Raw genomic sequence first — 14,007 nt, 5'->3', positions numbered from 1 at the left:
TGAGGAGAAAAGACAATCAGGAAACTGTCTCACTATATTTGCATTTATGTTATAAGAAATATATGATACAAAGTTATCAATTAGGCTAATGTCTCTTGTCAGAGTGCACATTTTCCACAATGTATCTACAACTCAGCAAATAAAGACCAGTTAAGTGGAAAAAAAGAAAGAAAAAAATCATGCTCCTCCTATGTACTAACAAGCTGAAAGCAAAATTCCAGTTCAACTATGAGTGGGTAAAATAAATGTTAATGTTGTTTAAAGTGTCATTCAAACTGACTGCTTATAAAAAATAAAAGAAATAAAAGATATTTCACTTTTGGTGGTTTTTTTCTTCTTTTCTTTAAAAAAAAAATTATTTCGGGTGCAGATGTCGGTGACATACCAATGGGCTCTTTGCACAGCTCCACTACTTCCTGAACTTAATGCTGCTCCTTTATTCCCTGTCTTACATTATTGGACAACCTGATTAATCCAGGTGTGTCTGACCATTGTGACTACTCAGACACACCTGGATTAATCAGTTTGTCCAATAATGTAAGACAGGGAATAAAGGAGCAGCATTAAGTTCAGGAAGTAGTGGAGCTGTGCAAAGAGCCCATTCCCCTCATGCTGTCTGCATCTCAGTCAGAGGAGGGAATGCCCTCATGGATGCTAACAATGCCAACAAATCAACAAAAGTCACATTAAGCTATTTCAGCCTCTCTCAATAAAACAATTCAAGTCAAAACATCAATAGACTGTTTCTAAATGAGGGACAATGAACTTTGCTTATTTTCTTTATTAATATAGCCTATCATTTAGTAACAAATAGAGAAAGTTAATTCTCAAACAGGTCCTAGCTATCCAAAGTGCAATCTGTGCAATCAATCCGCACTCCGCACTTTAGGCTACTTGTGCAATGCACTTTTATTTTTTAAAACAGCCTTTGTTGTTGTTGTTGTTGTTGTTGTTGTTGTTGTTGTTGTTGTCTTAACCCAAGTTGATGGTTTCTATGGTTTTATCTCTTTATGTAGTGTTATTGGCCTATCTGCTGTGTCAGGGTGGATAAACCAAAAGACTGTTTAGAGATCATTGGCAAACTCTCTTTTCCCAACATATTTAACCAAACTGCTGCGCTCTTGGGGCGATTTTTGACATGGATTTACACAATATTTTGCAACCAGTAACACTAATACCATGCCACTCTCAACAACGTAAAAATCTTGTAACTTGTATCTCCACAGACTTTTAGCTAACTTTATTCAACTCTTACCGGGAGACACGAGTCCCTGTCACCTCCTTTTGAAATTTCAAGTGGGTTTTAGCGGGGCTCAACACCTGAACCACGAAATAAAATAAACATTCAGCCTACCTGCATACCACGTCCCGCTGAGTTTAGTCACTTTTATGTCTCATATCATGTCTGCGTTGCTGTTTGCCGACATGTCCACTCGAGGGCCTCACCACCGCGGGAATCAGCCTGCACCGTGTCAGCCTATCAGCGGGCGAGTCTCCGTGACGTAGTTAACAGGGGCCGGAAGAGAAAATTTGTAGTCGTTAGAAATGCTGATGGTGACATGACAAATCAAACTGCACTCTGAAAAATACACAACTGGCCAGGTAGAAAACCAGGTACGTGTTTTACATGATTGATAATGCTGCGTTCAGCGTTCGTCTTTAATCAAAATATATTCTGCATCGGCCGTTCCTGTCATTCTGTGCTGCTTGAATGGAGAGTGACTGAGCCCAGCCCAGTGTTGTTTGCTGACAACGGAGCTAATTATCGAGCTAACTTCAGAGCAGGGCTGCTTGTGTTCAGTATTTTGACTTTACTGAGGACTGACTGCTCACGTACTGATGCGACGTCGGTCCTAATGTTGACATGTGTTAACTTCTGTGTGAAGCTCTGAGCTCTCTGTGCGTATGTGTCATCATGACAATGTTATCAGGCCTAATCCTGATTATCATCCTTCATGTGCCCACATAAACAGATTTTTGCTGAAGTCTCTCCCACAAACAGAAAGGATGGTAAGAAGTTTATTTTTTACTCATTTGCTTTTGAATTGCAGGCGTATCTTCTGCATTGATGTGATACTGCACATGAAGCAATGAATGATTTATACAAAGCTTTTAGTGACAGAGCAGACAATACCTGATGTGCCTCTTGCTCTCTTTGCTTTTAACAGCACGGACGAGTGAAGATCAAATCTACGGCCCAGCAGGAGGAGGAGAAAAGAAAGGAGCGAGAGAAGAAACTAAAGATATATGTGGCTGCAAGAGATGCCTGTTTTTCCAAGGTCTGTTAAAGACACATGATAACTGCTGATTCTATGTTTTTCTCATCATCATCAAACCGAGTGAAGAAATCAACTCATCGTTAATGAACCCATCCTACTGACAAGTACTGCCTGCATAGTTAAATCATGTTAGACTTGAGTTCACCTCCACAATATTCTCTATCTCTCTTATCTGAGTGGCATGTACTCTCATTACAATGAACATGGCCATGTTGGTTTATTTTGATCATCATCCAGCTGCTGTAAATACTCACTAGTGCATCCATCAAAAGTGTTTTTGTCTGTGTCTGGAAACTACTCCCTGATTAATTTATTATGTGCTCGTGTTTTTAATGGGATGTTTCATACAAAATTCAAACCCAACTTTTTTTAAAGAAAAGCACTGAGCCTTTTAAACCTATTACCGTAATGTAGAAACACACAGAACAAGTTATATCCTTTAGATTGCAATGCTCAAGATATAAAGAGTATAAGTACAGTGTTTAACTTAAGTGTCAAACTCAGCATGTAGTGAATGCTCTGATCAACTAAATGTCTGTTACTCGGTTTCAGCTTAGTGTTCTCGTATGTTCCTTCCCTGTGTCTGCTTTTCTGTTTATTTTCTCAACACACCTCATTTTCACTTGTTTGACAGAGGAGGGAGGGTATTTGTGATGATGAGGCTCTCCAGCTGACCCAGCAGCTGCTATCATCAAATCCTGACTTTGCAACCCTCTGGAACTACAGGAGAGAGATCCTGATGCACCTGGAATCTGTGAAGTAAAGTCGTTAATTATTCAGAACATCAACTGATGCTTTTTGTTTGGCAAGTACTTCTAGACTTAGACTTTTAGAAAAAAATAATGGTTTTGTGTCTGGATGGCCTCTCCAGGGAGAAGGATGAAATGCAAAAGATTTATGAGGGGGAGCTGTCGTTTTTGGAGTCTTGCCTGAAGATGAACCCAAAGTCCTACGGCAGCTGGCACCACCGAGGTTGGGTCTCAGCCCGTCTGCCCCGTCCGGATTGGGCCAGAGAGCTGACCCTGTGTGACCGTTGCCTAAGCCTGGACGACCGCAACTGTGAGTAAATGAGTAGTAAAAGGAAAAAGCACAAACATGGAGGATGTGGAGCCATTATCATGCCTGTTTTTCCAATTATGACAGTTCCTGACCTATTTCCATGTTTAATTAACCTCTGCTGCTCCTGTTTCGACCAGTCCACTGCTGGGATTATCGCAGGATGGTGGTGAAGATGTCTTGTGTGCCGGTGGACCAGGAGTTGGAGTTCACTGATCGCCTTATTGGCTCCAACTTTTCCAATTACTCCAGCTGGCACTACCGCAGCACCCTGCTGCCGCTGCTCCACCCAGAGTCTCCTGAGCCATCGTCACCGTGCCGCAAGCCTCCCCAGAGCTCCCCCCCACCTTCTCCGCAAACTCACTCCCATCGCGTCTGCGAAGAGCAGCTACTCAAAGGTAAACTTCACAAGGCAGGCAAATAGATATCCAGGTTGTGTAGTCAGCAATACCCAGCAGCACAGCACTACTCACTGTAGCACGTTGATGTTTATGTGTAACTCGACACACTCGGCATCTGTTTCTTTCAGAATATGAGCTTGTACAAAACGCTTTCTTCACCGATCCCAACGACCAGAGCGCTTGGTTCTACTATCGATGGCTGCTTGGTAGAGGTAAATGTCCATATGTATAGATTTGTATGAAAGTACCAGTTCACCTATGGATGCAAATACTGTATATTATGTTTATTTATGAAACTCTGTGACTTACACGGCCCTAATGTTTCTGTCTTTTTGTTTGTTTGTTTTACCAGCGGAGCGTGAGGAGATGATCAGCTGTGTGTATGTCAGCAGGGAGGAGGAGAGAGTAGTCGTTGCCTTCTCCAGGCCTGTTAATGTGAGTGAATTTATTAATTATGTTACAAAATAAAGCTTTCAAGCTTTTGTTACAGTGGCTTACATGGCTGTTGCATTCACTTTTCAAAACCCTACACACAGTTTGTTTTTACCAGTCTGCATCTTAAATTGATGCAAAATCCAACCTCTACAGTTCATACATGCACATCTCTGAATGAAATCTGGTAAAAGCCCAATGAGAGCATTTGTCTCCCAGCAGGAAAACATTGTCCCTCATTAAATATTGACATAAAAACATGAGCAGTTAGCAAACTGCTGTTGAAGTACTACTTTTATATTTTTCACAGACCAGAAACAGCAGTGGATCACTGCATATATTCTATTGCACATTCACCACACTATGAGATAATAACAGAACGTTACGAGACAGAGTTGTTTTTGAGGTAAATTCATGCAAAACCGCCGACGTTCCCGTCGGGGGCAGTTTTTCGCCAAGCAGTCTCTGCATTTGCCTCTAAAACAACTCTGCCTCGTAACGTTCCGTTATTATCTCATAGCGTGGTGAATGTGCAGGTCACAACTTGTCCACCAGAGCGTTTTGGAGTTGTTGGATTGTGTATTTGATGAGTTTGATGAGGGAAACCAAGAAATCCCATTAGCCTCCGTGGTGTAGCTCTGAGCAGCTCGTGGCTCTGCTCTGCCGTTCTAAAAATAGCTTGCACCGACAATTAAAGGTAACAAACCTACTCCTAAAACTATAGGGATTATGGCAATGGGCCAATTTGCCAAAAAGTTGAACTATCCCTTTAAAGAAAAATTAAGAAAAAAATCTCATGTGTGAGGTTGTATTTTGAAAGCATGATCTCAGTGTAAAGGGAAAAATGTAACATCCATGCCTTTTGTCTGTCAGGCGCAGTTGGTGGGTCTGCTGCTGGTCCTGGATGGTCAGCCCCAGAGGGTGGAGTGGAGGAGTGTCCACCCGCGCTTCAAACACAGCCCAGTCTGGGTATCCTTTTTCCTCGGTCACGCCACATGGATGGTTACACCACAGACACTGATGTGACAGATGCCGTGTGTTGCCTAAGTGTAACAGTCTGTCCCCATCACTCCACACATACCTCAAGCTGATAAACCGCTGTGGTATTTGCAGCTCGAGTTTCATCACAAAAACCTTGATCAGTGATCTGGAGAGGAATGTTTTTGTGACATGTAGGGTTAGAGCAGGGTTTCCTCTAAGGCCGCCCAGGGCGCAGCGACTCAGTCAGAAAGACAAGAAGGACGGAGTAGAAGGATTTGAGGATGAGTGTGTTGCACTGATGATCAGCAGGACACTGTCCTCACTCGGCTGCTGGAGCGCTCACAGTTGGAGCTTCCTGCGGCAAAGAGCTAGAAATGATGACTTTATTCCACTTGTACTGAAGAACATGAATCTAATAATTAGTAAAAATAAAGATTATTATTAATATATTTTTTTAAGATTATTTCTACAATTAAAACATGATAGAGGGGTTTATAATCACCCAAAATCAAGCTCTATTGTCAAAGCTTTTATCCCTCTCAAGTCACTTGGTTTTTCCTCACTTGGGGATGGAAATGGGTCGATTCATAGCTCTCTCACTATTTCACATGAATATCTTTTCCAGATATGACTGTAGATACTGTGTGATTTGAATCTAGAAACAAACAAACTTGAAGCCAACTCCCACTTTTCACTTGTAGATACATTTTTTTTATTTTTTTAATCCTTAACTCTGAATCAGATTTGTGATCTTCCTCCTGGAACAATAAGTGACATCACCAACGAACACAATCTGACTGTGCACTGGACTGAGAAACACACTCACAGAGACTGTGCTCTTTACACAGGTGATGCATATATATATTATATTGACATTTATTGAATTTCAAATATTTATTATATATTATTATATATACTATGTATATTATATATTTTTATCTTGTGCAGGTCGCACTGAGAGTTACTGTCGGGACTCTGCTACGGATCAGGAACTCTTCAGGTACCGTCTTGCCACATGAGCTGCACAATATGTTGTGTTTTTTTTTTTAAGAGTAAGAATTGAGTGAGCTGTTCCTCTGTAGGAGTGAACTCTCAGTAGAGAAGACCTCAGTGTTACAGTCGGAGCTACAATCATGCAATCAGCTACAAGAACTGGAGCCGCTCAATAAGTGTAAGCACCTTTAAGTTCATCACATCTGTATTCTTTACTATTACATAATACAGAATCATGATGTTTGCACATGGCCGTTGAACTGCTCTCGTTACTTTGGCAGGGTGTTTACTGACCATTATCCTCCTGATGAGGGCGCTAGACCCTCTGGGATATGAGAAGGAGACGCTTGCTCATTTCCAAACACTGAAAGTGAGAACCAACCATGTACAGTCTGTGCTATTAAGCTGAAACACGACAGATGTCACAGACTGAACGCTCTCATTCTCTCCCTCAGGAGGTGGACTCCATGCGCTCTGCGTATTACAGTGACCTGTGCAGCAAGTTTATGATTGAAAACACCATCCTGAAAATGGAGTACGCTGAAGTGCGCGTCTTCAGCATTTCTGACAGGGTTGGTTCAGTATTATGACAAGGCCATATTCACTTATTTAAAATCCACTGTTTGCTCTACATGGACGCCCCTCATATGTATTTTTATTTATTTTTTTGGTAACAGAACCTGACAACTCTATGCCACCTGGACCAGCTGTTACTGGTCACCCACATCAATCTGTCCTCCAATCAGCTGCAGCGGTTGCCTCCTCAGTTTGCTATGTTACAGTGTGTAGAGGTGAGAAAGCTGCAGCTCAAGTCCATTTGTCTCTCTCGCATGAACAATGTCTCTTTTTTCTTTTTGTGTGTGTTCAGTAATCGTTAGATAACAGCAAGAAAGATATGTGCTGATAACTTTTTTTCTTGGGTTAAATGATTTCTTCATACTTGCAGGTTTTGGAGGCCAGTAACAATTGCATAGAACATCTGGAGGGACTGCATCATCTTCCCAAACTGGAAGAAGTCGACTTGAAGAATAACAGTATCCTTAATTGTTGCTAGTGGATGCAAAATGGTGAGTCAAGCTGCTGCTGGGTTGTCGCTGTTATTATAGCGCACATTTCATCACTGTGGGATCATGGGAGTTGTTGTCTTTTTATTTGATAGTTTCTCTGAAAACTGAACCAGATGTTCAGCAGGTTTTAGTTGAATTATCCACAGAGGCGTCCTGTTCTCTTCATAACAAATAGACCAGGATATTAAAACTGTTAGAAATAGTTTAAGTATTAATATAAAGCAGTGTCACTTTAAAAAATCAGTGATTTGTGAAAGCTCCACCAGTTCTTTGACTTCTTGCAGGAAACCACAACACTGAGACATGCACGTTGAAGATATGATGTATTTTACACGCGACCAAAATGATATATACTGTTACCATGATTAAAATCACAAATTCTCCTGGTTCAAGAACTGATAGAAACGTTATATACTGTACCTCTCAAAATGTAAGAACACTGCTCAAAAATTATATAACACTGGTCAGTTTTTTCAAAGACGGTTTGTTAATGTGGAAAAGTTGCATATTATAGTTGTAAGATTCAGATTTATTAGTGTGAGGGTGTTATTAGCTCTGCAGCAACAGTGTCATATGGGTCCATTTAGATTTTATCTCACTTATGTCACAGTGTGAGTGATGTGTGAATAAGCTCCGATCGTGCTAGTGTCATTGCTGCAAAACATGACACACAACGGTGGTGTTTACAGAGTTAGACAATTACAGTGGTAACAAGACTCTACAGTTCAGTGCATGAATAATTAGGTTTTACCTGAAACATGAAGCAGAAATTGAGTAAACAAAACCAGTGTTGCAATTTCAGAGGACAAGTAGCATCTTTAAGAAGGGGAGACAGACTGAACACATAATTATTATTGTAAATTAAGTAAAATAAATTAATTCATGTGTCATTGACATATTTGTCATGCAGATCTTACTTTCACACTTGTGTTGGGGATACGTGAGTCATATCTCTATTCATCGCCACTGATATCAGCCACCACAGCGCTGAGTAGGTGTTTTCATTAACCCGCATGAACAGAAATCTCCACACTGGCAGATCTTCAGCCGCTGGCCTCCTGCCCCAAGCTGAAGCGGCTCGATCTCCGCGGAAACCCCGTCACTCAGACGGCTAACTTCGAGTCGGAGTTGGCCGATCTGCTGCCGTCAGTCACAGACCTGCTGCTCTGATCGGGCAGAGGGCAGGAATCACTGCCGCCGTCTTTCCAGTCGTTCAGCTGTACTTCACTTTCACCAGTGTGTTTGTCTGTGAAAGAGCCAAGTGGGTGTTTTTTCAAGTGTCTTGTGACTCTGTTTGTTCCACTTGTGCGAGAGAACGTCAGTCACAGCAGCCCCCACCGGGTCTCAAAGCCTCATGCTTCATATGTCGGAAACCTCTCTAAAACCCTCTGTCTAGATTTATGTGTGTGAGTGCTTAGTAACCAATGCTTTTCTTTTAACTGTGTATGCGTACCATGTCCTCAATACAACCCACCCAAATGCATGCAGAAACACTGATAACGGAGTAAACTGACTGTATGGATTGGCATGCAGCAATGCTGGCTTATTGCTTCATAAGCTTTAAAACGGTCGAGTCAGAAGAAAAGCTAGTAACCGATCATCAGAGCATTGCATAGGTCTCACGCAAATTTTTTTAAAAGCTTGTCTAAAGCATTTAATATACGACAAAATACTGTTGCACAGTATGTCACAGATCCCGTAATAAAACAGCACACATTGTGTCACTGCCTTCCAATAAGTCTCCTTTGTGGTTTTTCTATCAAAGAAAAGAAAGATGAATAGATGCACTGTGTCATGATGTGACAGGGCCAAGAGGAGTGTCACCTCATCCAGTCTTTAGTTACGCACCTGCCTGTCTTCCTAATTAATTTGATTGTGCAATATGTCAAGTTGATATTTACCTTTCTCTGATGTCAAAGTATATTGAAATGGAAAACCCGTCACCAAAAGCAATGCTATGGGAGTGTCTTAAGAGAATAACTGAAATGGCATGTTAAGAATACCACACCTTACAACTCTCAATGGAAAAGAAAAAGATCATCGGAAATATGTAAAATAAATATATAAAATAATGTAGCCTTCAGTATCTCACAAGTCTAATTGACAGGAAAATTCAGATTCACCTCTAAAGAAGAATGAACACTGAAAGTCTACAGCCATACTAATGCTGAGTTTCTGACTTGTAAAGAGCTCTCAAGTCAAATTGAAAGTTTTATTCATGTCTTGGAAACTTGGATTTTTATTCTAAAAGCTTTAATTTGCAAGTGAAATGCTCTAAAAAGCAAAAAACTACTTTAGTGCGACATCACCACTTTAATCCTAACACTATAGTCACATGATTGCCCTGATAGCACTGATCGGCTGTACTGCTCATCTCCAAGCATCCTTCCCATACAGGTATGTGAATCCAGCTTTAGGCACGGCAGTACTTAAATGCCAGCATCAGTATGCTGGCATTTAAGTTTAGCACATTACCTTCTTTACTATCTTAATTATTGCTTTAGTAAGGTTAACTTTATTGTCCCATCAGGTGGTAAATTTGTTATGGGCTCTGCACCCATGCTGCAGCCATTAAAAAGACATACAACATACACACTGCAACAATGTACATTCTGCATTCTGTGCTCAATTTATGGTCAATGTTAAGGAGCCTGATAGACATACTGTAGAAATAAATGTATTTTTAAATCTGTTCAGTCAACGCTGAGGAACTCGTTTATAAAAACAAATCACTGGACAAATTGAATGTTGATCATACGAAGAATCCCTGGACTGGATAAGTTGTTGTAAAATCATCCTCAGGAGATCATGAATGTTTGCGAAATGTAATTGTAGCTCAAACAAAACCCTTCTTGGAACATGTCAGTGACATGATGTCACAATACAAATGTTGTGAAGAGAAAAGTCGTTAGGATTCATCATCTGAGCGTCATTGTCAAGTCCTATCAATCAGGGAAGACTCATTTGTGTTAACAAAGCTGTATGGCTAAATCGGGGGAAAACACAAGAGATGATGTCATTATACTTGAAGGGTGTGAGACTGTGCAAAGTAAAGCAGGAAACAATGAGCAGTCAATGCTGTTCCTGTCCATTTTTTAACATTAATGTTTTATACTTACTGGTGAAGGTTTTCAGTTGCTTTCCATAAACTTTCCACAATTTAGGGGAAGTTACTTTGAAAGTAGAGCTTTCCAATCACTGAAGAAGTTGAACCACAAATCTTGTTAAAGCAGAAGTGAGTGATCCGGTCGTTTTCGCTAATGCTGCGTTCCAGGCAGGCTTTTGAAATCGTAAATTACAGCTTCAAGTCACAACTTACGACTTTGTAGCGTTCCAGGCAACCCACTCGTGTTTTTCCGACCTGTTTTACCGGTGAAAGTCACTATAACGGCCACTCGTAACTTCCGACCGGTGAACTCGTACCAGATCGAACTGGTACGACTTCACGGTCGGAAAAATACGAGTTTCCTTGAACGCACCATAACAGTCCTCGTCCCTACGTCACCACATTCACGGCGTTCCTTGGCTGCACACACAGCCCTGCATGCCGTTCTCTCTCCTCATTGGATAAAAACTGTAGGATACGATAAATGTTTTCTCTTCGGCTCAGAGCAGAGCAGAGGGACTGAGAGACCCGTGTTTCAGTCCAAACACTCTATGTAAGTGATTGCTGTCAGAAGATATAACTATTTAAGACTTATATTAACACAAATATATCACTCACTTCTGCTTTAAGTTCACTACATTATTCATTATTTCAGCTTCTTTGTAAAAACAAATGACCAAACTGACATTGTATATGTGATCCTGAATTATAACAACATAATAAAACACCTAAGTCATATGCCAACAAAAAATGCCACTCAGTTGAGTTTGCTACAAAAAAATATCCACTAGTGGGTCACAGGTCATAACACAAACAGTAAAACAGAAATACGCCAGTGTTCATGGGAAAGTGCTGGAGTGGTATGATCATGACGACTCCTCCTCAGGCTGAGATTCAGGAGCTTTTTCCATGTCGATGTTGCTGTGTGACCGTTGAGCAACACCACTGCTCCTGGCGTTTTCACATGCACTGCACAAAGGTCAAGTGTGTGTTTGTGGCCGCCTCACAAATGCATTGCATTGGGCGTCGTGTGGCGCAGTGGGTTGAGTAGGCAGAGGTTATAGTCCTCGCTGCAGTAGTCCCCGGTTTGAATCCTGCATCGGGCGGCCCTTTAGTGCATGTCATTCCCCCTCTCTCTGCCTCTGTCGTGATAAAAAAGCTCGTCCTTTGGGCCGTGAACTTATCCGACATGTACTTTAAAGACTCCAATTAAAACGCTGACCAAAGATGGATCCGACATAGAGTTGTCTTTTATTTACTCTTGAACAGAAGTAAAGTAAAAGCATACACCCCGAGTCACTTACAAAATACAAAGTACACGAAAAAGAGTTTCGACAGGAACAAACAAAACAAAGTGACTGACTTCATATCATCAAGGTGTGGTTTATATACTGGTGGGCAGGTGTTGATCTCAGCATTTCTCACTCCCACCTGTTGAGGTCTGATCTGTTGACGGTGCACTTTATTCTGTGACCTTGATTTCACCCTGATACTTTTCTCCGGATGTGTCCCACTTTACTAGCCTTATTTGGACTGTTACCATAGACTTCCATGCACTAAGCGCACCTCCTCGATCCTTGCCTGGTGGCCATTCTATGTAAGTGCGCCGGAAGCCAAAACTACTAGCTCAGCAGAAAGTATTATACGGGTCATTCATAGTTCACATCCATCCCCACTCACCACTAACACCTTGCACTCCGCATCCATCCCCGTTCACCACTAAGCCTTGCACTCCTTCAGAGAAGTGCACATAGGTGGTGCTAAGGAGCATGTTGTAATTTTGGAGATCAAAATGGCTGCCAGTAGAGATAATGCAATGTTGAAATGAAACAATGTAAGAACACAAAATAACTATACTTTAACTGTTCAAACCCACACAAAATGACATTAAATGTAATGTAGTCATTATTGAAATAATAATACAGTTCATACGTGATCTTTAAAGGTGGCATAACACTCTGTTCACTGGTCTTGTTGTTATCAAACTTTTATGTCATTTCCCATAGAAAAATGCCACCACATTCCCTCCTTTGTGACTTGATAAGTCACACTTAAATAAATAGTTAACCCGAGTTGATTCAGACATGTCAGTCTAAGTGTAGACATGGATTCTTCCCTAAGTCAACATAATGCAAACATACAAGTATCCTCAAAACATGATGCATGATATCAATTACATGTTTCTCCTCAAGGTTCTCAAAATTTAGTTACAAGATTATAATCCTTTAATAAAAGCAAGCAAAATATAGTACTTGAAATCTGTATAGAAACGTACAGAAAAAAATAAAAGCATGAGGAACATTACAAAACACTTCTCTAAATATGCCTTGCATTCGATCTTGAGAATATCAACCTTCACTGAAGAACTCTATTGCTTCTTTGGAGCCCGTCGGCCCTCCTTTTTGGTGATGTTAATTTGCTTCTTGATTCTCACTCTCTCCACGGTTTGCCTTCTCACAAGCAGTCATCTTCTGAGTTGTAAATTCAGCGACTTCCTCATGAATTGATAGAGTTGATGGGCATGGCCCTTCAGATCCCTCACTGCTGTTGTTATCAAACAGTGTGGATGATGCCTCTCCGTAGGCTGCTTCATCCAGTATCCTTTTTGTGCCTATTATGGTCCAGCGTTCCCCTGGCATAGTTGGTTCTCCTCGGCATGGGAGATTGAAGGTCTCGCTTGGTCCCAGCACGTTGAAGACTCCGGTTGGTCATATGCAGGTGGACCCTCATTGTACATGCATCCGTCTGATGGTAGTTGGTTTGGCCACTCTGATGCATTTGATGGACTGCATCGCACTGGATACTTTATCAGCCACGTCAATCTATATGGATGACACAAAAAGATTGCTTAAGACATCACTCCACCTTCTAGGATTATTTGCATAATCCTCCTTCTTGTACGACATACTTTTTCCTTCTTGTGTGACATACTTTTTTCCTTCTTATTGAGTCCGACCTTTCTTGATATTTGTCAATATCTTTTATATGCTTCTGTTTCATGTTTAGGCACAGCTTTGTGAGTGCTAAATATTGGTGCTTCTTTATAGCGTATTGATATTATTTCTACTCTACTTCTAGTGAATAAAGGTAACGTTTTTCTTTAGGTCGACAAGATCATATCTATATGTCATAACAAGCCAATTATAATGTACAGTAAAGTCTTCATTTATTTTATGAATGTTAGTACTCAAATTTTTCACATTTCATATCTTTCAGATACATTTCATACGGCTGTGACATGAAAGGATAGCCTTCAAAATGTACTGATCTATGACTATACTGTATGAGGATTTTTATTCGTTTGTTTACTAGAATCGGTCCTACAGGGGCAATTGATTCAAGATGGGCTACAAATTGTATTATGTTTCTTTTCTGATTTTGTTTTATTTCTTCATCTGGTTCATTTCATATTTATACATTTTGCAGATTCACTTCCATTTCTTCATAATCTTGATTAACAATTCTTATTAGAAATTTTCTCGTAATTGCCTTAGTTTTCTTATTTACCGTAATTTTGACTATTGGAAGTGCACAACACAATACGATGGCAGTTATCAGCATCAAGATTCCAATTATCATTCCTGATGTCTGCAAGATCTTTTTCAGGACAATTTGTCTAACAAATTTTCTTCTATAGTGACAGGTTTTGTGTTCCAATTAGAATTTGCAACATGTTTGTCTCTAAGTCTTTT

At 40.6% G+C, this 14,007-nt stretch overlaps 1 protein-coding gene across 1 annotated transcript; it reads left to right on the top strand.

Annotated features, from left to right (window-relative positions):
- Positions 1-1,509: 1,509 nt before the first annotated feature.
- Positions 1,510-8,960, top strand: rabggta (Rab geranylgeranyltransferase subunit alpha). Its single transcript, XM_083969404.1, has 17 exons — positions 1,510-1,614; positions 1,974-2,010; positions 2,169-2,279; positions 2,914-3,038; positions 3,151-3,338; positions 3,476-3,733; positions 3,865-3,948; positions 4,089-4,171; positions 5,042-5,137; positions 5,892-5,997; positions 6,098-6,149; positions 6,232-6,320; positions 6,424-6,512; positions 6,598-6,714; positions 6,820-6,933; positions 7,089-7,176; positions 8,231-8,960. Exons 2-17 carry the CDS (start codon positions 2,008-2,010, stop codon positions 8,377-8,379), a joined length of 1,752 nt encoding a protein of 583 aa, XP_083825530.1. The 5' UTR covers positions 1,510-1,614; positions 1,974-2,007; the 3' UTR covers positions 8,380-8,960.
- The last annotated feature ends 5,047 nt before the right edge of the window (positions 8,961-14,007 follow it).

The sequence above is a fragment of the Trachurus trachurus genome (assembly GCF_905171665.1).
Source record: "Trachurus trachurus genome assembly, chromosome: 4".
In the NCBI taxonomy this organism is placed as follows: Eukaryota; Metazoa; Chordata; class Actinopteri; order Carangiformes; family Carangidae; genus Trachurus; species Trachurus trachurus.
This window is presented reverse-complemented; position numbering and strand designations above follow the sequence as displayed.